The sequence below is a fragment of the Rhipicephalus microplus genome, chromosome 4 (assembly GCF_043290135.1).
Source record: "Rhipicephalus microplus isolate Deutch F79 chromosome 4, USDA_Rmic, whole genome shotgun sequence".
Taxonomy (NCBI): Eukaryota; Metazoa; Arthropoda; class Arachnida; order Ixodida; family Ixodidae; genus Rhipicephalus; species Rhipicephalus microplus.
The window spans coordinates 12,017,562-12,039,650 of NC_134703.1; the positions used below are offsets into that span (position 1 = coordinate 12,017,562).

Consider the following 22,089-nt stretch of genomic DNA (forward strand, 5'->3'; position numbering starts at 1 on the left):
GTATATGCGAAGGTTGGGAGATAAAGACTGTGACCAATTTGGCTGCATGGTCTGCATGTAATTGATTATCTACGTTACTCCTTTCTCCCCCTTTAATTTGTGGGGTTTAGCGTCCCAAAACCGCTATATGATTATGAGAGACGCCGTTGTGGAGGGCTCCAGAAATTTCCACCACATGGTGTTCTTTAGCTTTTCCCCCCTTTACAACATAAAAAAAGGTATTATTTATAACTGGACATTTAAGAGGCCCGGTATGCTTTAAATTTAATGTTGCTTTGAGTTTAACACCACATAGCAACGTACAGTGGCGATCAAAGTTTTACAGACCACGGAATCGCGTGTCAAACTAAAGTCCCTAGATAAAACAAGTTTTATCTAGAGACCATATGTCAAACTGTCAAATTCCATGTTGAACTAGAGTGCCTCGATACCTTTGTCAAACTAGGGAACCTTCATGTGCGCGCGTACCCGTGTTTTAGGGTGATGATGACTTTGATCATGGTTGCTTACAACTGACTAAAAAGGCCGTCATACTTGACGGGCCGCTATGTTGGTTCTCGGTGGATAGATGGATAGGGTGGATGGATGGATGGATGGATTGATGGATGGGTGGGTGGGTTATGTCATGAGTAGCCATGTCATGGGCGTACTGGACAGCCAGGACTTGGAGGATATGGTTGTGAGATTTTATCATCCCTGTAAACCGTTTCCGGGAAATACCACGGCCAAGCGACCCACACTCCCAGAGCATATGCTTAACGTGCATACTGTGCGAAGTGCAACATGCTGCATTTCGCACCCATGACGTTACCCAGCTCTACCCAGACAGCACAGCACCTGCCTCTTTTCATTATGGAGGGACGCCGGGCGTGCTCAAAAGCGCATGCGTCAAAGCAACGCAAAGTGGCACGCGCCTGCAAGTATATTGCAGGCAGATCAACGCCTGGCGTGGCATCGCCGGCGTGACGCGACGAAACGAACGCCGGCAAGCACGCATGCCGGGTCAGGTCGAAGTTTATTGGCGCATTGAGTGTGTCGTATAGTGATGTCGTTACATGACCCGCATGTCATGATTATGATGTTTGCGCCAGTCACATACCTTCGTCTTCCATTGACGTGACGTAATACCGAATTTTGCACTAAATTTTGCATATATATGTGAAGCTAGCAAAACGGCTGCAGCGCATCATGAGTGTGTCATGTCGTCATGTTGTTACATGACACGCATGTGATGCGTATCATGTTTGGATGTGGTGCCTCGACCAGCCGCAAGTACGTCTAGAAATTCCGGGAATCAAAAAGAAAAGCAGTCACTCCAGAGTAGCATTGAAGCAAGCAACACTGCTATTATTACATGAGTTGTACTTAGACCGAACGCAGATATACACTGATGGGTCCGTCTCATCCAGCAGCTCATCAAGTGCCGCTGTAATTCCGGCTGCAGAAATGACAATCAAATTTAAGTTGTCACATATGACTACATCTACGGCATCAGAGCTTGCTGCTATAAGGGCTGCTTTACAATATCTCGTTCAAGAACGTCCAGGAAAATGGGTCATATTCTGTGATTCAAAGGCAGCGCTTCAGAGTTTGCAGTCTGCCATGCGTAGGAGGAGCCATGACCAACTGGTACAAGAAATAAGACATTGCCATCATGAAGCTCTAGCACGAGGGCATGATATTATATATCAATGGCTGCCCGGACATATCGGTATTACCGGAAATGAACTAGCCGATGATGCAGCCCGCTCAGCCCATGAAGAAACCCGTGTAGTTCCGATTCCTCTATCAAGGAATGATGCAGCAAGACAACTTTACCTGCTGGCTCGAGATCTCACACGCACGTTCTGGTCGTCTACCAGCTTCCAAAGGTGTCAATTTTATGAAGTGGATCCTTCGCTAAAGCTAAAACTACCATCACAACTTTCCCGCTCCGATGCGACACTGTTATGCCGCCTTTGGTTGGGTGTTGCATTCACAAAGGTGTACTCCTTTCGCATTGGTATGGCAGACACTCCTACATGCGACTGCTGCGGAGATGAAGAAACCATCGAACACGTCCTCTGCAGCTGCGCTTGCTACGACACACAGCGATGCCAGCTACGGATGGTTTTGAATCGACTTGACCCCGGACCATTTTGTGTGCGGAAGATACTAGGACCTTGGGCATCTGCCTCAGTTGCGCAGAAAGCAACTAAAGCACTGCTTCTTTACCTGAAGTCAACAAACCTGAGCGACCGCCTGTGAACTGTGTGTGCTCACCGAGTGTGCTCGTGATTGTGTGTACCTTCTCATCTTTGTGCCACCTCTTTTCTCCCCTTTATCCCTTCCCCAGTGCAGGGTAGCAAACCGGATGTGCGTCTGGTTAACCTCCCTGCCTTTCCTTGTATCTTTATCTCTCTCTCTCTCTTGGATGTGTCCTTTGCCCATGTCGTCCGTTTGCGTCACGTAATACCAAATTTGGTAGAAGTGAAGCTAGCGAAACGGCCACGAACGCATCATGAGCGAAGCATGTAGTCATGTTGTTACATGACATGCATCTCATGATTACCGCGTATGCGCCAGTCTCATACATTCGTCATTCATTCACGTTCAGTATTATCAAACTTGGTATATGTGACGCTAGCGAAACGGCCGCGAGCGCATTATGAGCGTGGCATATAGTCTAGTTGTTATGTTACATAACACGCACCTGCACTGATGATTATCATGTTTGCATCAGTCACATACCTTCGTCATCTATTCACGTCCCGTAATACCAAATTTGGTAGTAGCGAAGCCAGCGAAACGGCCGCGAGCGCACCATAAGCGTGGAGTGTGGTCATGACTTGTCATAACATGAAAATAATGAAACGCATGTCATAATTTCCATGTCAGGGTCTGTCACTTATGTCCGTTATGCAGTCATGTCATACCTTGCCAGTTTGCAACATATCATGTGAAAGAAACCACCGCAAGAGCATCAAAGCCATGACATGTAAATCATGACATACATGTCATGATTTTTATGTTATAACTAGGCACTTATGTTCGTCATGCAGTCATGTTATGGCATACCAAGTTTGGTATGAGAGAGAGAAACGACTGTATTGATGGCATAGCAAGGTCGGTAAACTTAATTTGCCGGTGGTTCGAAGGGTGGTGGCCAAAAGCTTGCCAAGACCGTTTCGGCCCAGTTAACCACTTCTGCTTGAAGACGGTAGTCAGCTGACGACAGGAGCGACTCCCACGCCTCGTGTGAGGAAGCTGGCAGTATTGTTCTTGGTGTGCGGTTATCCTCGCATTTGGGTAGCTTTTACGCAGCTGCAATGTCGACAGTTTGGTGTAATCTCTTCTGGGCAAATTTTAGACAGCCGATGAAGGCTGGGCAAAGAATCTGTTTGGATTTTCCTCCAGACCGTGGCCTTTCCTTGACATATGCCCTGAAATATCTGCTTGAGGGGCCGCGTATGTCTTGCGGTTCCCTCGGTAATACGCTGTAATTTCGTTATACGTGGTGATCCCTTCCTGCGGGAAGTCCAGGGTGGAGGGGTCCACGTCCTGGTCGATTAAACCTTGGGCTACGTGGTGGGCCGCCTCATTCGCTGGATTCCCCGCGTGAGTGGGCACCCATATAAGTTGTATTTTATTGTCTCGTTTTTTATTTTTGATAATGTTGGCCACGATCGGCCCAACACAGCCCACCATAAAATTCATGAGTGCTCTTTTCGAATCACTCAGGATGGAATTGGTAGCCGGAATTGAGGTGACCAGTGCGATGGCGGCTTCTTCTGCCTCTAAAGCTGAGGCCGTTTTTACGGGGGCTGCCGTGATAAGTTCCCCACTGCCGGTCACCGCGCATGTGTTGTACGTTTGGGCGATACTGAAATTGTTTTGCGAGGTTTTCTGCTCTTGCCTTTCGTCTCTCGTCATGTATTCCTGAGAGCATATTTTTGGGCAGGGGTTTAATTATAATGTCTGCACGAGGTGTCGCTGGCAGGAAAACCTTGTTGTTGAGCGTGCAACTATAGTGCGTCGTCCGAGATGGTTGAGTATGTGCAGGCCTGCTTTGGTTCGTGAGAGCCTTTCTCCTTGGGTCGTTAAATGCCCTTCCGTTAATTCCTCCACTGTGTTGGGGATACCGAAGCGCAGTAGTTTTTCTGGGACTCCTCGTTCCCTTACTACTAATTTAGAAAGAAGAATGCGGAAAAACTGAACTCCCTAAATAGACAACTTATAAACGTGCCCAAGTTTGGCATCAATACCATATCGAAACGGCCCGGAGAGCTAAAAGTTGTAAGTGGCTAGATAGATAGATAGTTAGATAGATAGATAGATAGATAGATAGATAGATCAACAGATAGATAGATCGATCGATAGATCGATAGATAGATATATCAATCGATAGATAGATGGATCGATAGATAGATAGATTTATCGATAGATAGATAAATAGATTGATCGATTGATAGATAGATAGATAGATAAGACGCGCATTGTGGACGCGCCCCTTATCCCGGTATTCACAGAAACGCTGCTTGACTTGATCTTGACTTGCCACTGACTCAAACGCAGCACAAACGCCTTTCGAACGCTCTGTCCTCAGGCCGTGCCAAGGCAGCACAAACGCACAGACGAGTTTTAAACGCGCTGCAGTGAGGGTGGTTTCAAGTCAAGTTCAAGACACGTAGCATTTCTGAATATGGGGGCTTTTTTTATGTTAACTTAAGAAAGCTGCGTGAACATGCCTCTTATCGAAAGCTGGCCCGGGCTTCCCACTGGTTGGTTTGCAGGGTCTGACCCCCGCATTCAGAAACGTTGCTTGAACTTGACTTGCCATCGACTTCAATGCAGCGCAAACGCGTTTTGAACGCGCTGTCTTTAGGCGGTGCATAGGCAGCGCAAACGGACAGACGCGTTTCAAACGCGCTGCATTGAAAGTGGTTTCAACGCAGGAAAGAGCGATTCAGCGGCAAGGAGAATTGTTTACAAGAAGCGACGCGGCGATGTTCTGTAGTGCAATGATATTGCTTTAGCGCAGCTCAGTTTGAGCGTGAATAGGCTTTGGGCGTTGTAATGCATTTTAAGACGTGTGGATGCACTCCAATTTTTACAAGTGTGTCATCTTGGGCAGCAGTCGTAACCAGTTTACAAGGGAAATTATTGAGGCGAACGCTATTGCAAAATGTGCGAAGCTGTTTGTGAATAAGCCGGCTGTGGCCTTATCTCAAGAAGAGCTTGATTTTCTGGAGTGTGTGCTGTGAAGCATTAGTATAGAATTGATAATTTGTAACCAGATCACAACTAGGTTTCCTTGATAATGTGCTGTGCCACACGCGTGCGGTTGTGTCATGTGTGTGGCGTCACGTGAAATTAGCTATATAATATGTTGTAAGGGCACGCAATAAACAAAAGTTAAGAGTTAGCGCTCACACTGTCGTCTGTTTTTTCCCCTTCTTGACTGCATAGTATCTTTTCTTCAAGCTCAAACTGAGCTGCGCTAAAGCAATATCATTTTATCATGTACCACCTCGCCCAGTCAGCAGTACTTGTGGATTTCAGTTCTGTTGTAATCGTGATATCCGGTTCTCTTCGATTTGCTTGGGCACACCACTAGAGGTCCGCGTCGTTTGATAGCGGGCAATTAGAGCACCAATTGTAAATTAAATACGTGACTGTAAAATTTTTCACTGTCGTTGTCGTAACTTACCGTATACTACGTATTTATGGCCGCTTCAGCCCAAGTAAAATTTCGTTCCAGTTGGCGTTTAAGGATAACTAGCTGGATTACCAGAGAAGGCAAACGCACGAGGGGGAGACAGAAAGTTAGGTGGGCCGATGAGATTAAAAGGTTCGTAGGTATAACGTGGCAGCAGAAAGCACAAGACTGGGTTCATTGGCGTATCATGGGAGGGGTTATCGCCCTGCAGTAGGCGTAGTCCGGCTGATGGTAAAGATGCACTTCCCCACCCCTCCCGACACACACACACACACACACACACACACACACACACACACACACACACACACACACACACACACACACACACACACACACACGCGCACACGCACACACACACACACACACACACACACACACACACACACACACACACACACACACACACACACACACACACACACACACACACACACACACACACACACACACACACACACTAAGCATATTTTAACCATTACGCAGGAGAGCCGACGGTTGCCTTTCGTATACGCAAAGGACGCAGTGATCAGACGCATGGCCACAACGCTGTGCTCGGTACTGTTGCGCAAGCTCTTCACGGGCCGAGTGATGTTCTGGGTGCAGCAGCAACGCTACATGTACAGCGTGCGACGTGCTCTGGAGCGCTACAAGATGGAGCGGGCGAACTCGTGGAGGCGCCGGTGCGGCCTGCAGCCCGTGCACCCACCGCTCTACCGGCTGCAGCGTTTCATAAGTCGAGTGCTGTGCGCTTCTTTCTGCGCCTGCTGCCACAGAGGACGCCTGGACAGAGTCGACTTTCAGGGTGGAGGATGGTTACTGTGAGTGCGCGGAGTCAGTCGGCCTTGATGCTTCCACTTTTAGGAGCAAAGCTCCTTATGGTCTAGGCGGTTCCTTCCGGTGGTGTAGCCAGCCCGACATATCACCAGACAGACAGAGGGCCGCTTCGCCCCACTCATTCACTCCGTAGATATGCTGTAACGACGCAGGAAGAAGTCGACGAGCATTCCGGATTGAATACGATTGCAGTTATTATTCGCGTGCTGTAGCTTTGTCTAATGTTGACTAAATGATGGCTGAAAGTGGCTAACGCTCTAATGTGACGACTATTTGCATGAAGCAGCAGTTATAAACGGGAAATTCCCATTACCACTGGCGTAAATCATGGCGTAGTCGAGGGGTTACTGACCCACCCGCTTCCCTTGTGATTAGCTTAGGATACTGAGGGAAACTTCTAGATGCCTAAACCACCACAGGAAGAGAGACACACAGAGAAATAGCGAGAATGACTATCTTTCTCTGTGTGCTTTCTTTTTTCCTGTGGTGGTTTAGGCGTCTGGAAGTTTCTTTCAGTATGACAAACCAACTAGCCCAGCAACAAGTACTTCCAAGCTTAGGGTATGTGTGTGCCGCCGCTGCCACTTGTTTTTGCTCATGCCAAGTCCCGTGAGTCATAGAGTTTCCTAAATGTACACTAGAGGAAACTGTGGCGCTAGTGTCTATGGGAGCTGCAACGCATGGCGTTTCAGCGAGCATGGGAATTATTGGTGGTGCATGAATCTACCTAGTCTTCGTACTTCTCGTTCCGTTCGGCTTCGCGTGGCTTGAAGCTGCTTTGCCACGAAACAACAATCGGCTAATGTTCGACAGTCTGAGCCATTCTACGCGCTACCCGCACAGCCACAACGCACGTGCCGAGACCCCTGCCGCAACAAAGCGGATGGTGAAAGGGCGTCGCCGATTCGTTCATTTGTCCCGCGCTTGGGTGTAGCAAGTGTCCCAGCATGTGCGTTGTGGCAGGGCGGGGAGAACATGGAACTGCCCTTACGCTTCACCACCTTCACCTTTTAGGATCAACATTTCAAATCAGCCAAAGAAGTTCAAAACAATTTGTTCCTTTATTCGAAACAAAACCGAAACGCAGCAATAAACGAAGCCACAAGTGTGATTCACCGCCTGCAAGTACGAAGACTAGGCGAATCTATGTCATACCTACAATTCCCATGGTCGCTGAACGATCGCAGTGCCAGAGTCCCCTCTAGTCTATTTCAGGACGCTCCATGCCGTGATTGACCACGCTGCCGCCGCGCAATAATTACGGTGCGCCGCCATTACACTTGAATGTGAAGCAGCTCAATGCTGGCGTCGTTGTGGTTGAGCTCAATGCGGCGTGACCACCCTTACCGTATATGCGCGTCCCCTACCCCCCTCTCTCTCTCCTACGCTCTTCCTTTCTTGGCTCGCAACCCCGACGCAGGCAGCATCTGCTAGCGTACGTTCGCTCCCCCTCTCTTTCCTGTGGTAGTGGTGGTGGTAGTGGTCAGAAGAAGGTGCCTAATTTCTGCAGTCCAGTTGGGAGCACTGCGCAGCGCCTGACTCCTGTGGGGATTCTTCCCAGTGGTGTTTACACCAGCGTTGCGAATGCGCAACGCTGGTGTTAAAAAACTAGCCACCCTGTTTACGAGGTGTCTCCTGACGGGAAGAGTACCAGAGTCTTGGAAGAATGCTAACATCATCTTAATACAAAAGAAAGGATATGGCAAGGACTTTAAGAATTACAGGCCGATCAGCTTTATCTCTGTAGTATACAAGCTATTTACAAAGGTAATTGCTAACAGAGTAAAGAAAACATCAGATTTCAATCAACCAAAGGATCAAGCAGGATTTCGAACAGGCTACTCAACAATCGACCACATTAATACTATCAATCAAGTAATAGAGAAATGTTCAGAATATAACCAACCACTGTACATAGCCTTCATAGATTACGAGAAGGCGTTTGATTCAGTAGAAATATCAGCTGTCATGCAGACACTGCGGAAATAGGGCGTCGATGAAGTATATATAAACATTCTGGAAGATATCTACAGGGGATCAACTGCTACCATAGTGCTTCATAAAGAAAGCAACAGATTACCAATCAAGAGGGGTGTAAGGCAGGGGGACCTTATCTCCCCAATGCTATTTACCGCATGCTTGCAGGAGGTTTTCAGAAGCCTAGAACGGGAACAGTTAGGGATAAGAGTTAATGGAGAGTACTTTAGTAACCTGCGCTTCGCCGATGGCATAGCATTGCTGAGTAACTCAGGGGACGAATTGCAACACATCCCTACTAAAACGTTCCGTATGCGAGTCCAATAATTCCATATGTTTCCATAAAAAATGCGTATGTTTCCCATATATTTTTCATATATTTCCGTAAGATTCTTACGGAAACATACGGAATTATTAGACATCGCATACGGAACGTTTCAGTAGGGATGATTGAGGAGTTAGACAAGGAGAGCAGAAAGGTGGGTGTAAAAATTATTCGGCAGAAAACGAAAGTAATGTACAACAACCTCGGAAAAGAGCAGCGCTTCGAGATAGGTAATAGTGCACTTCAAATTGTAAAAGACTATGTCTACTTAGGGCAGGTAATAACCGCGGAGCCGAACGAGATTGAAGTGACTAGAAGAATAAGAATGGGGTGGAGCACATTTGGCAAGCACTCTCAAATTATGACAGGTAGATTGCCACTATCCATCAAGAGGAAGGCATTTAACAGCTGTATCTTGCCGGTACTTAGCAACGGAGAGGGTTCAGGTTAAGTCGAGGACGACTCAGCGAGAAATGGAAAGAAAAATGGTAGGTGTAACCTTAAGAGACAAGAAGAGAGCAGAGTGGATCAGGGAGCAAACGGGGGTTAAGGATATCATAGTTGAAATCAAGAAGAGGAAATGGACTTGGGCTGGGCATGTAGCGCGTGGACAGGATAACCACTGGTTATTAAAGGTAACTAACTGGATTCCCACAGAAGACAAGCGGGTTAGGGGGAGACAGAAGATTAGGTGGGCAGATGAGATTAAGAAGTTTGCGGGTATAAATTGGCAGCAGCAAGCACAGGACCGGATTAACTTGCGGAATATGGGAGAGGCCTTTGTCCTGCAGTGGACCTAGTCAGGCTGGTGATGATGATGATGATGATGCGGGTGCGCGCCCCCTCTCTCGCTTCACTACGCCGATGCAGGCAGTGTCTGCAAGTCTATGCCCCCCCCCCCCCCCCCCATCTCTTCTCGGGGCATTCATTCTTTCTTGCGACGTTTGCACTTCCATTGCACATGCTCGCTTCTCCCCTCCTTTCCTACACTCCCCTCTCTTTCAAATTACAACGCCAACGCAGGCAGTGTCCGCTATCGAGTTTCTTCATTGAAAAAACAAACTGCTCTCGCTGCACAACCACTCACTGGCCGTGCAGCCCGCATATTGTGAGCACCTATAATATATAGACGCTGGATCTTGACCTACAAAGGAGTGCCGGTGGGAGATTTTTCCTCAGCGTTGTTGGACAATAAAAAATTCACAACATACTCATGGAGTCAATGATGAGTGGGGCGAAGCGTCCGTCGGTTCGTCCGTCCGTCTGTCTGTCTGTGTTTATGGCCACCTGTCTCTTCATCCGCCTGTCTGTCTGTTTGTTTCTGCGCCTGTCGGTCTCTCCGTCCACACCTATAACACTGGAGCACGCATCGAACAGACGGACAGACGGCCCCACTCATCACCATGCACTCCTTGGATATGCTGTGAATTTCTTGTCATACAAAAAACACTGATGCCATCCAGTGATATTTACAAGGACATATGCACGCAACGCCATCTAGTGAGCAATTCTTAAAACTAGCTAGAAGTGGCTACTACGACATGCAACTACGAGGGAATGACTCACACCATAAGGAGCTTCGGCCCTCTAGTTCGCAGCGTGCGCTTTAACTAAAAGCGGACTGCGGGTCTCCGTGTACAATCATAGTCTTCTCTATCTCTGTGCTCCATAGAAGTGATTGGAATGCTCCAGTAGCAAGCACTGGTTCATCACTGCGTGCTTTGCGCCTTCACAGGTTTCTCTGCTGCGCAACGCCGCGATGAGTGCCAGCGTCAACGTCACCACCAGTGTAAGCGTAGCACACGCTGCTTTGCATCTATACATGATTCCATTCAGTGGGATATGGTGTATTTGTTTTTTTTTGAAGACAACAGTGTGTTATGGCGGTGTTCACCATGGCTCTGGTTAGGTACTTCCGTCCCGGATATGGATGGATAGACGAATGAACATTTCAGATCCTTTGGAACGTGCTTTAGCACGTTGCAGGCCACTCCCACGTCGCCACAGAAAGACCAAGTGTTTCTGCTGTGTCACGGGTCCGTCAGACTGCCCATAGCGTTCAGAGCAAGAGAAAGCACCCTCCCATTTGGATGTCGTGGTAACTTCACCACAGCGTAACGCGAGGCACCGCCAGAGCGTGTGCAAAATTAGCTTCATCATTGCAGAAGGAACGTCTATTAGTGGGCTGTATTTCGGGATAAATCTTGTGTAGTAGCTCGGACTTAGGGCGCACCCCAACTTGAAGAATCCTGAGTGTTAGAGCTTAAGATATGCTTAGTTTTCTGTGTGGTGGTGGGTATTGTCTCCACGCCACGTGAAAATGTTTTGACGATTCGTTATACGGGATGGGAGGATCGATTGATTAAAACTTTATTTTGGTCCTGAGAAGACGCAAGGGAGACCCCGCGCCACCAGGATAATCGCACTAAGGGACCGTCAAGCCGAGCCTGGCGGCCCGTTCCCCGGCACAATGGACGGCCAGGGTTCGATCGTTAAGTTCGCGGCTTTGTTCGCGTTGTACTATCACAATATATTAGTAAAGTTAAAATAAATATTATAAACAAAAAATGGTTGCCACTGCAAAATGTGTGTCCCCTCGTGCGATTCTTTTGGATTTACACCACTGGAATTTATTAAATTGGTTACCCTATTGCTTCCGCATGTGCTTTTGTTTGATGGAGCGGCAGTGCACAGTGTTCCCCTTCCTAGATTTCACGCCACCCTCTTAGAGGCGGCTAAGTTCACGAATATTCGAACTATTTTGAACGTATCGAAGACAGATAGGACAGAGCGAACATTTAAAACCATTTTGAAAGTTGTCTTCACGGCAAAAAACAAGCTGGGCTTTCTATGTAAAATGGTCAACTAGGAAGGATATTCAACTGTCGGGGCAATAAGAAGCCCACAAAAATATTTGTAGAGTGTATCATATGCGTCGTCTAATTTATTTATCATGTGGTCGATACTACATCGGTCAGACGGGGCGCTGCCTGAACGTTCGCCTTGGAGAGCACGCAAATCTGATGCGTGGATCAGTGGGCAGCCACCTGGCAAGTGATTGGGACAATTGTGGGTGGACTCTGAAGTTTGATGAATACCAAGTAATGGCAAGATATAGTGATAAGAGGGCACCTGAAATGCATAAAACGTTTTTGATTCGTAAATAAGGAATAGAGTGTGTAAATGATCTTTCCGTTAGTATGTTGGACAACGAATACAAATATCTTTTTCATTTCAAGATTTGATTAAGATGTTATGGCACATGTGCCGTCATTTGTTCCTTTTTACGTGTGTCATACCTCGCCTTGCTGACTGTGTATATTGTGACGTAGTCCACTAACGCCTTTATTAGGCCTGGAAGACGTGGCCAAAAACAGTTACCTCCGAGGCACAGAACAGACTCAAGAGTGACCCCCATTAAGAATGAAGATGAAGAACACTAGGTGATGATGGTTTTATACATGTGATGAAGAAGCGTGCTTTAAATGCCCACACTAGCTCTCCGCGCATGGGAGCGGCCATCCTGGCCGCAACTTATAGATGCGGAGAACGCCTTGCGAAAGGCTTCATACGCGAGACATGCACTACCTCGGTACCGTGACAGCGCCGGTCACTTGGAGCAATCACACGTTAAACGCAATGGTTAATGGGCAAGGTCTGTTCTAAGACGTGTATGGGCTGAGGAACTGAAACTGAAATTTGTCGCACAAGCCAGGAATGCGAACTGGTGTCCGGAGTAGCACCTCGTCGCCGTGGTGGACGGTCACAGTGGTGTGGGATGCGTCATGCAGATTTTTACTGGCTTGTCTCTCCTTAGTGTTGAGAGTCTGGCGAGATGGCGACAGTGATGGAGGCGGGACAGATATTGTTCACAGGAGGATGTATATCGTGTAACCGGGGCTGTCAAGAACGATACGTCCAGTAAGAAAGATTGCAATCGGCCATAAACAAGGTAGAACGGCGAGTAGCCAGTTGTGCGTTGTACGGCGGTATTATAAGCGAACGTTACGAATGGCAAAATCGCATCCTAGTTGGTGTGGTGTGGCTCAATGTACATGGCTATCATGCCGGAAACAGTGCGATGAAAGCACCCAGTGAGTCCGTTGGTTAGGGGGTGATAGGTGGAGGTTGTCTTGTGACTGGTGCCGGAGGCTTTTAGTAATTCCTCCACAATTTGCGAAAGGAAAGCTTTTGCATGGTTACTTAGGATGACACGAGGAGCACCGTGACGCAAGATCAAGGCTTCAAGCATAAATGTAGCCACGTCAGAAGCGGAGGCCGAATTCACGCAGAACGTTTCAGCGTAACGTGTCAAGTGGTTGACAGCTGTCACTATCCACCGATGGCTACTGAGAGTCGTGGGAAGGGGATCATATAGATCGATGCCAACGACTTCAAACGGTGCTGATGGACATGGAAGTGGTTGCAGCTCTCCGGATTGAGGTGATGTTGGAAGCTTTCAGCGCTGACAAAGGTTGCAGGAGGCGACGTACTTTGCTACGCTGGGGAACATCCCTGGCCAGTAGAAATGACCTTTAATGCCATCGTACGTTTTCTGGAAACCAAAGTAACCAGCAGTCAAGTCGTCGTGGTAGGCGTTAAGAATATCGGCTCGACAAGAGCGAGGCTGAACGAGCACCCAGCGTTGACCATCCGGGTGATAGGTGTGATGGTAAAGAACGCGGTTATCGAGCTTGAAATGCCTGAGCTGTCTCCGAAGGCGGGCATTAGGCGGTCGCGATTTCCCCTGAATGCGATATATGATGCGTGTACAGTAAGCGTCAGCAAGTTGATACGTTATGATGGAGCCGTGGTCGTCAAGAGGGATCTTGTCAATGGCGGCTAAGGACGAAACAGATGTGGAAGGACTATCCAAGCGTTCATCGCTGAAGTTAGTAACGGAAGCAGTGGAAGGCGCCGTAGGAAGTGGGCAGCGAGAAAGGGCATCGTAGTCCTGGTGCTTTTTACCACACTTGTAGGTGATAGTGGAGTCTTATTCTTGAAGACGTATAATCCATCGACCAATGCGTCCTGACAAATTGTTGAGTGTGGAAAGCCAACATAAGGCATAATGGTCTGTAACTATGGTAAAATAACGGCCATGTAGATAAGGTCGAAATTTCTGCACCGACCACGTGACAGCTGAACACTCCTGTTCAGTAATCGTGTAATTTTTCTCGGTGTTGTGAGGACACGGCTTGCATACGCAACGACCCTTTCACGTGATGATTCATTACGCTGCAGTAGAATACCTCCGATTCCGTGACCCCTTGCGTCAGTATGCAGGAGTGTGGGTGCTGTTTCATCGAAATGGCGTAGTACTGTTTCAGGTGTGAGGGCGTTTTTCAGATGGCTAAACGGTGATTCGCAGGCAAGAGACCACTCAAAGCTAACACCGGAACCGAGTAATTTGTGCAAAGGTGCCGCTATCGTGGCGAAATGTCGTATGAATCGGCGGAAGTATGAAGCCAGGCTAAGAAAACTGCGGATGTTTTTTGTCCTTTCAGGGCGAGGAAACTAAAGAACGGCCGATATTTTATCGGGATCAGGACGAATGCCATCCTTACTCACAATGTGACCTAAGACCTTAATTCTCTTACTGACAAAACGGCACTTTTTTCGTGTTCAGCTGAAAACCAGTTGTACGAGGGCACAAGAGGACTTCGCCTAAACGGTGTAAGTGTTGAGAAAAGGTTGTCGAGAAAACAATGATGTTGTCCAAATAGCACATGCAAGTTTTCCACTTCAGGCCACGCAAAATGATGTCAACTATGCGTTAGAATGTCGTGGGTGCGTTGCAGAGGCTGAAGGGCATTACATTGAACTCTTAAAGTCCGTCTGGTGTCAAAAATGCCGTCTTTTCTTTATCGTCCTCTTGCATCGGTATCTGCAAGTATCTCGAACGTAGATCGAAATTCGAGAAGCATTGAGCTCCTTGTAGCGAATCCAAGGCGTCACATATACGTGGCATAGGGTATACATTCTTGAGCGTGATATTATTTAGCACCCGGTAATCTACGCAGAAGCGCAAAGAACTGTTTTTTTTTCAAATAAGACGACAGGTGAGAACCAAGGGCTAGCAGAGGGGCGTATTAAGTTCCGTCTCAACATGTCGTCAACGTTTTCAAGAACCTTCCGCTCAGCTACTGATACGCGATATAGCCCAAGATGAATGATTGATGTGCCCTCAGTCTCGATGCGATGCATGGTGACGCACGTCTGTGCCAATACAGGTGAATGGTCGTCAAACAAAGCTTCGTGCTTAGTCAGCAAGGCAAACAGTTGTTGGGTCCGCGAAGAGGTCAGGTCAGAGCTGATGGTAGTTTTGAGGGTGGAGGTGGATGGGGAAAGTGCAACAGGGAGATCTTCAGGAGGAGCATCTTGAAAAGTTACCACAGAGAAAGGCTCCAGTGTAGCGACGCAAGCACGTTAAGCCCTTCGGAACCAGAATTTTTTCGGGCGTCGGGTTTGTTGCGCAAACGAGTGCAAAGCCATCGTCGGAACGTATCAGACCTGATGCGAATGATATTCCTCTGGTGACACAGCGTACGGAGGGTTGTACGAGCACATCACCGTAGTCAATGACATCAGACAGAAGTGTAACAATTCGCTGACTGTGCGGAGGTAGCTCAGTGTCTTCTGCAGCATAAAAACGAAGTGGTGCGTCATCTGCGTGAAGCGAATAGGCGGTATCGCTCATGTGTAGGACGCGTTGCCGGCAGCAGATGAACGCGGACGCCGTTGAAAGTCCCATCCTAATATTAGCTGTTGAGTACATGAACTAAACACTGCAAATTGCACATAATGGAGAATTCCATCAATTTAGACACTAACAGTGCACATGAATGAAGGTAGGATGGCGTCTCTTTGAGCAGTGAACAACGTAGGTCTATCGTACGGCGTAGTAACTTTGCGGAGACGCGCACACAAATCTCTGTGAAGGACTGAGAAACTAGCACCAGTGTCTATTAATGCTTCCACTTCTATGCCTTCTACCGAAATAGATATCATATTACGAGGATGTTTTGGAGGATTTTTTTTTACTTCCATAATGTAGCTTTTCCCCCAGAAGCTGCGTAATTTAGTTTTCCGGGCGACTGTTGGCGAACTGTGAGGCTGGTCGAAGGGGCGACGTAGAGTGACGGAGAGGGGACGGCAAGCCATGCCTGGCACCACGGTATCGAGAAGCCCTTTCAGGCGTTATTGATGGCGAGAAAGAGCGACCGTGAAGTGAAGTGTAGTGTAAGGACGGTGCTGCAAAGTGGTCGCTGTGGTATGTCATCCCGTTCGTAAGTGTGAAACCCATGACGCTCGTCTCGCTGACGCTTGCGACAGACACGTGCGATGCGTCCACGATATCTGCAATAGTAGCATGTAGGTCTCATCGGGCGCCATGATTGATAGTAGGGTAGGGTGTTTACGCTGGGCACCATGGAAGCCAGGTGTGCTGACACTGGTCGTGCATAGTAAGGCTGGTTTTGCGTGCAGGGCGCCAGGGACGCCAAATGGGCTGGCGTCGTCGTCAGCGGTATCGGTGGAACGAAGGCTGGAGTAACTGCGGCGACTTGCACGAAGGTCAGTGGGGCTTTAGAGACGTGAGGGTCTGTGTACGCATTACCAGTCATAGCCACCAACTCCTCCTTAATGACGTCCCGTAAATATGTATTGGAGGTGTCAGAAGGAAATTGACGCGCTGGAAACCCGAGCGACTGCAGTTACTCTCGTATCATGGCGCGGATCATGGCTCGTAACGAGGGGTCGGCGTTAGGGCTGACATAGATGGCTGCAGGAGAGTTGTCTAGCTGCAGCCGTGCGAATTCAAGCTCGTCCAGTGCCCCGCCGCGGTGGTCTAGTGGCTAAAGTACTCGGCTGCTGACCCGCAGGGCGCGGGTTCGAATCCCGGCTGCGGCGGCTGCATTTCCGGTGGAGGCGGAATTGTTGTAGGCCCGTGTGCTCAGATTTGGGTGCACGTTAAAGAACCCCAGGTGGTCTAAATTTCCGGAGCCCTCCACTACGGCGTCTCTCATAATCATATAGTGGTTTTGGGACGTTAAACCCCACATATCAATCAATCAATCAAGCTCGTCCAGGCCCTGGCACATAGCTACAATGTCAGCAACGGTACTAGGGTCCTTTACGAACAAAGCATTGAAGGCGACAGGCCCTATGCCTTTGAGCAGATGGCACACTCTGTCTCGGTCATGGAGGCGTTGACGCGTTGACAGAGAGTGAGAACACCCTCGATATACGAGGTATAAGACTCGCCTAGTTGCTCTTTGCGACCATCAAGTGTTCTCTTCGCCTGACTGGCTGGAACTGCCGGAGTAGCGAATACTAGTCGCAGATGTTCTTTGAAGACGTTCCAATAGGGAAAGTGGATCTGGTGGTCAAAAAACCAAGTCTTCGCCACGCCAGTAAGATAAAAGGAGACGTGGCGGAGCTTGTGTGGATCGTCTCAACGGTTCGCCGCGCTCATTTTGTCATATTGGTGTAGCCAGTCGGCCAGGTCTTCATTTCGAAGTCCAGTATATAGAGGGGGCTCATGAGAGGGTCCATTGACGATCCAAGAGTGAGTAGCTGCGGCTGTCGTAGCGGGAGGGGTAAAGGAAAAAGCGCCTGAGGGTTCGTCCTGCGGCATGCTGGTGGACACGTAGCCCAAACGATGATCTAAGCGAAGCTCCAGGAGGTAAAGCGGGCGAGCAAGAACGGGGAATCGAGGAGCAACCTCCACCACTTGCGACGTAGTCCTTTACACGCCTTTATTAGGCCTGTAAGACGTGGCCCAAAACAGTTACTTCTGAGGCACAGAACCGACTCAAGGGTCATCCCCACTAACGATGAAGATGAAGAACATTAGGTGATGATGGTTTTGTACAGGTGATGAAGAAGCGTGCTTTAAGTGCCCACATTATATATTTCCGCCATCTGTACAATAAAATGGTTGTAAGTGCGAGCTCTGTCCTATCTGTTTTCTTTCCGATACGTTCCCTGCGCGCTAAGAAAGTATATTTATTTCAAAAATGCAATATAATGCAAAAAAGAGGCGCAAGCAGCCACTTTTTGGGATTAAATTATGAAGTGAACGTTCTCTTCGTGTCATATTTGAAGTATAAATCATGAATTTCTGCAGCAAACTCGTGTAATCATCTGAAAAATACGCGAAGTTGTGAAACTCTACTGTAGATGTTGGAACAGAACCGGGCGGGGTGAGAGGCTATATTATATATACACAGCAGAAAAAAAAAAGACTCATAGCGCAGAGAGATAAATTGTTAAACTTTTCGGGAGAATGTAGGCTGTCTGTGAAATTGCGTATGTACACTCGTTGGATTGGTGACGAGGGGAATTCACACGCAGCAAGTCCTTGCAACCGAGCGCGTTTGAGAACCGAGTGCTCAAGAGTTTCCTGGGATTCAGTTCCGGTGCGCTGCTGACTGTGCTCATCAACGTGGTCCTTGTGCGAATATACCAAGCAACCAGTTTCCTTCTCTTCCTGGTCGTGTTCGCCTGCGGAACGTTTCTGATGCTCGGTGCCGCCTTCTCGGACACCGTCCGATGTCTCATGCTGCTCACTTTGCCTCAGCTGTTCTCCAGTGAGTGTACAGCTCGACTTTCTGCGCTGCATGCTGGGCGTGTTTCAAGGTCCTCACGGGATACCTGCAACATACAACTTTACAGCAAACGTCGTAAGGAAGGTCGGGATTATTCCATAAGGGGAAGCGGAAATGTTTTCATTATGTTTGCTCTCAAGGCTAGCTGTTTCTTACATGAAATTATCTTTCTCTGCATGTAGCCTCGGTGTGCAATAAAAAAATGGAACTTCTACCTTTTGGGAGTTCGAGTAAAGTGTTTGACGAAAAAATTCGGAACATCCCATGTACCTTGCGAGTCGATTGATTCACATGTGGGGTTTAACGTCCCAAAACCATCATAATATTATGAGCGACGCCGTAGTGGAGGGCTTCGGAAATTTCTACCACCTGTACCTCGAGAATCGGTGTCATGCGAAGCGTGCGGAGCGTGCGGTAGGAAGGTGACTACGGTATATTTTTAGATGCGGAGCATCTAATACTCGAGGCTTGTAGTGCGGCGCCGTCCGCAAGCTTCCTCCTCCTTCTTCCACCATCTGTGCATCCCTTCCTCCTGTACACACCGCGCGCGCTTCACTCCTCCACCATCTGTGCACCCTTCCTCCTCTACACACCGTGTGCGCTTCTCTTCACGAACATTCGCTAGCTGTATAATGTAGCGCGCATGCGCCGTCACGCTTCGAGAACATCGGCAGCTGACGCGCGCGCATGCGCCGTCACGCTTCGAGAACATCGGCAGCTGACGCGCGCGCATGCGCCGTTGCGCTTCTCCCCCTTCTCGAACATTCGACAGCTGACGCGCGCATGCACCGTCACCCACCATCTGTGCCGCGCGCGCTTCTCCCCTTCGAGAACATTCTACAATTCTCCTGATTCTCCAGTGGACGCGCATGCGCCGTCGCGCTTCGAGAACATTCAACAGCTGACAGTGCATGCGCCGTCGCGCTGTATATATACTCAAGGTCGGCGCTCGCTCGCTCAGTTGCCGCTCGTCGGTTGGTTTGTACGGCGCGTCGACGTCCAAGGTCGCGGTGAAATGAATTCCAACGAATCCACAAACACAATGATCGACGTCCCTTCGACCAGCGCCGCCCTTTCGCATACGTGTGTACGTGTTCACTCATTTAACACCCCCTCCTACAACCACGTTAACCAATTTAGCCATCGACCCAAGTAAGTCGCAATTTAACACCCCATTTCACAACCACGTTAACCAATTTAGCCATCGACCCAAGTAAGTCGCACTTTAACACCCCGTTAACCAATTATATGCTCCGCATCCTCCTCAGTGTTCCCCCGAGGGAAGCTGCGGGCAATCTTTTTGTTGAGGGATACGTTACAAGATGACGCTAAATATTTGTACGATTATTATACGCACAGACATGTATGTTGAACAGTCGCATATGTTTTATATAACCAGTTGTTTACAGTTGCGTGACGATGCTAGGAGCAACGTGGGTGTTACTAACACCAGGTGGAGCTTGTGCTTGCGAGGATGGTGGTCCTGGGTACTTGGGTTTGATTCTTGGTTCGGTCATCACATTTATTCCTTGCTGTCATCGGGTCCACGCGGCCGATATCGGTCTTTCTTAACACCTACAGATATAGTTTACCAGTGTCTGTTCTTGCCGTGTGTAACATTTGGGGCACACACCAGCATACCATGGCATACGGGTATGTGCCCCAAGTGTCGGGATGAATGGTCTCGACGTTGTATTTTCCTATTATTCATGTCATCACCAGACAGTCCGAATGATAAAACCATCTTACTCTCTCATACCAATTTTAATTTTGGTCTGCCCCAACATAAGTGGGTGATCACGAGAACTCCTAGACGTAGGCGGCTGGCGAGACAGACAGACAGACAGACAGACAGACAGACAGACAGACAGACAGACAGACAGACAGACAGACAGACAGACAGACAGACAGACAGACAGACAGACAGACAGACAGACAGACAGACAGACAGACAGACAGACAGACAGACAGACAGACAGACAGACAGACAGACAGACAGATAGATAGATAGATAGACAGATAGACAGACAGACAGACAGACAGACAGACAGACAGACAGACAGACAGACAGACAGACAGACAGACAGACAGAATTATCACACCATCTTATTCTCGCATACCAATTTTAATTTTGGTCTGCCCCAACTCAAGTGGGTGATCACGAGAATAAAGAGCACAGTGGTGCCTGTAGCGGGAACAGTGAGCACTAGCCTACATACAGGCGCAATGAGAGCCCCCCCCCCCTTGTCAGCAAAAGGAGCAAGTTTCTAAAATTAACGACACAGTCACCTTCTGTGCGCATATTTCGCATAACATCGATTCCTAAAGTAAGTGCGATTTGCCGAATTTTTAAATATAACCAGCTGTCTTAAAGTGCCGTAAAGATGCAAACAGCAACATGAATATTAGCGATACCAGAAGCAGTATTCTGATTAAAATGCTGGAGCTCCCGAGGATGGTAGCGGGGGAAGAGTTTATGTTTATGAAAGGGAAAAGAAAAGTGAGCCCCATAACTGTCTGAATCAGGGTGCGACACCTCAACAGTAGCTCACAAGAGATAGGGGTGAGGAGAAATTAAAAGGATAGAAGTAAAGGTATATATATATATATATATATATATATATATATATATATATATATATATATATATATATATATATATATATATATATATATATATATATATATATATATGTACGCTTGGACAGTGAGCGAAGATATATCGAGGGATAGGAGAGATAGGAAACACGGTCACATGGGTCAGAGGACGCGGCACCACTTGCGAGAGCTCTTGTCTTTATTCTCTATTCTTTATTTATTCTTTACTCGATGATTACCCCGCTTAGCCCGAAGGCGCTGCAGCAGGGGGTTACAATGTCGAGAAAAACACATCTTCATTAATACGGCACACTTGTTCATTTGATAAGTGATTCCATTCTCTAATGGAACGAACAAAAAACGAATTAGCATACAAATTAGATCTGGTACGGTACTCTAAAATCTTGAAACAATGATCATTTCGCGAAGAGATATAGTGAGGACTGTGAAGGTACTTTTCTTTTCGAATGCCGGTTTTACCATGAAATATTTGGTACAGGAGCTTTAGCCGCAGTTTCTTTCGACGCGATGAGAGTAATTCCCACCCTAGTTCATTTTTCATATTGGTGCAACTGTCATTTCTTGAGTACCGGCTTAGGACAAAGCTTGCAGCTCTATTTTGTATTTTTTCAAGTTTGTAACTTAAAGTACTTGGCCAGGGGTCCCACACGGCACAGGCGTATTCAAGCATAGGGCGAATGTATGTTGAATACGCCGTTGATTTCAAACATGCCGGCGCTTGTGTCAGGCTGCGCTGTATAAAATTTAGTGACTTGGCGGCCTTCGCAACAACTGAATCAACGTGTGCATTCCATGAACAGTCGGCTGAAAAAGTTACACCTAAATATTTATAATGCGGTTTTTGTGTTACTATATATACTATTACAGATTACATACGCTGAAGCTAACTTGGTTTTTTTTAGCGTGAAAGTAACATGAATGCATTTATTGGCATTTAATGTCATTTTCCACCTTGAACACCATTCTTGGATGCGCGATAAGTCGCTTTGGAGCAGGGCGACATCACTGTTATTTCTAGTTTT

General features: G+C 47.8%; 1 protein-coding gene across 1 annotated transcript in view; it reads left to right on the top strand.

The window, feature by feature from the left end:
* Positions 1-6,235: 6,235 nt before the first annotated feature.
* LOC119171529 (DC-STAMP domain-containing protein 2) overlaps positions 6,236-22,089 on the top strand; it is a 134,518-nt gene continuing 118,664 nt past the window's right edge. Inside the window, exons 1-2 of the mRNA XM_075892053.1 lie at positions 6,236-6,519; positions 18,195-18,430. Of these exons, the coding sequence (XP_075748168.1) occupies positions 6,236-6,519; positions 18,195-18,430 (520 nt within the window). The remainder of the gene's footprint in view (positions 6,520-18,194; positions 18,431-22,089) is intronic.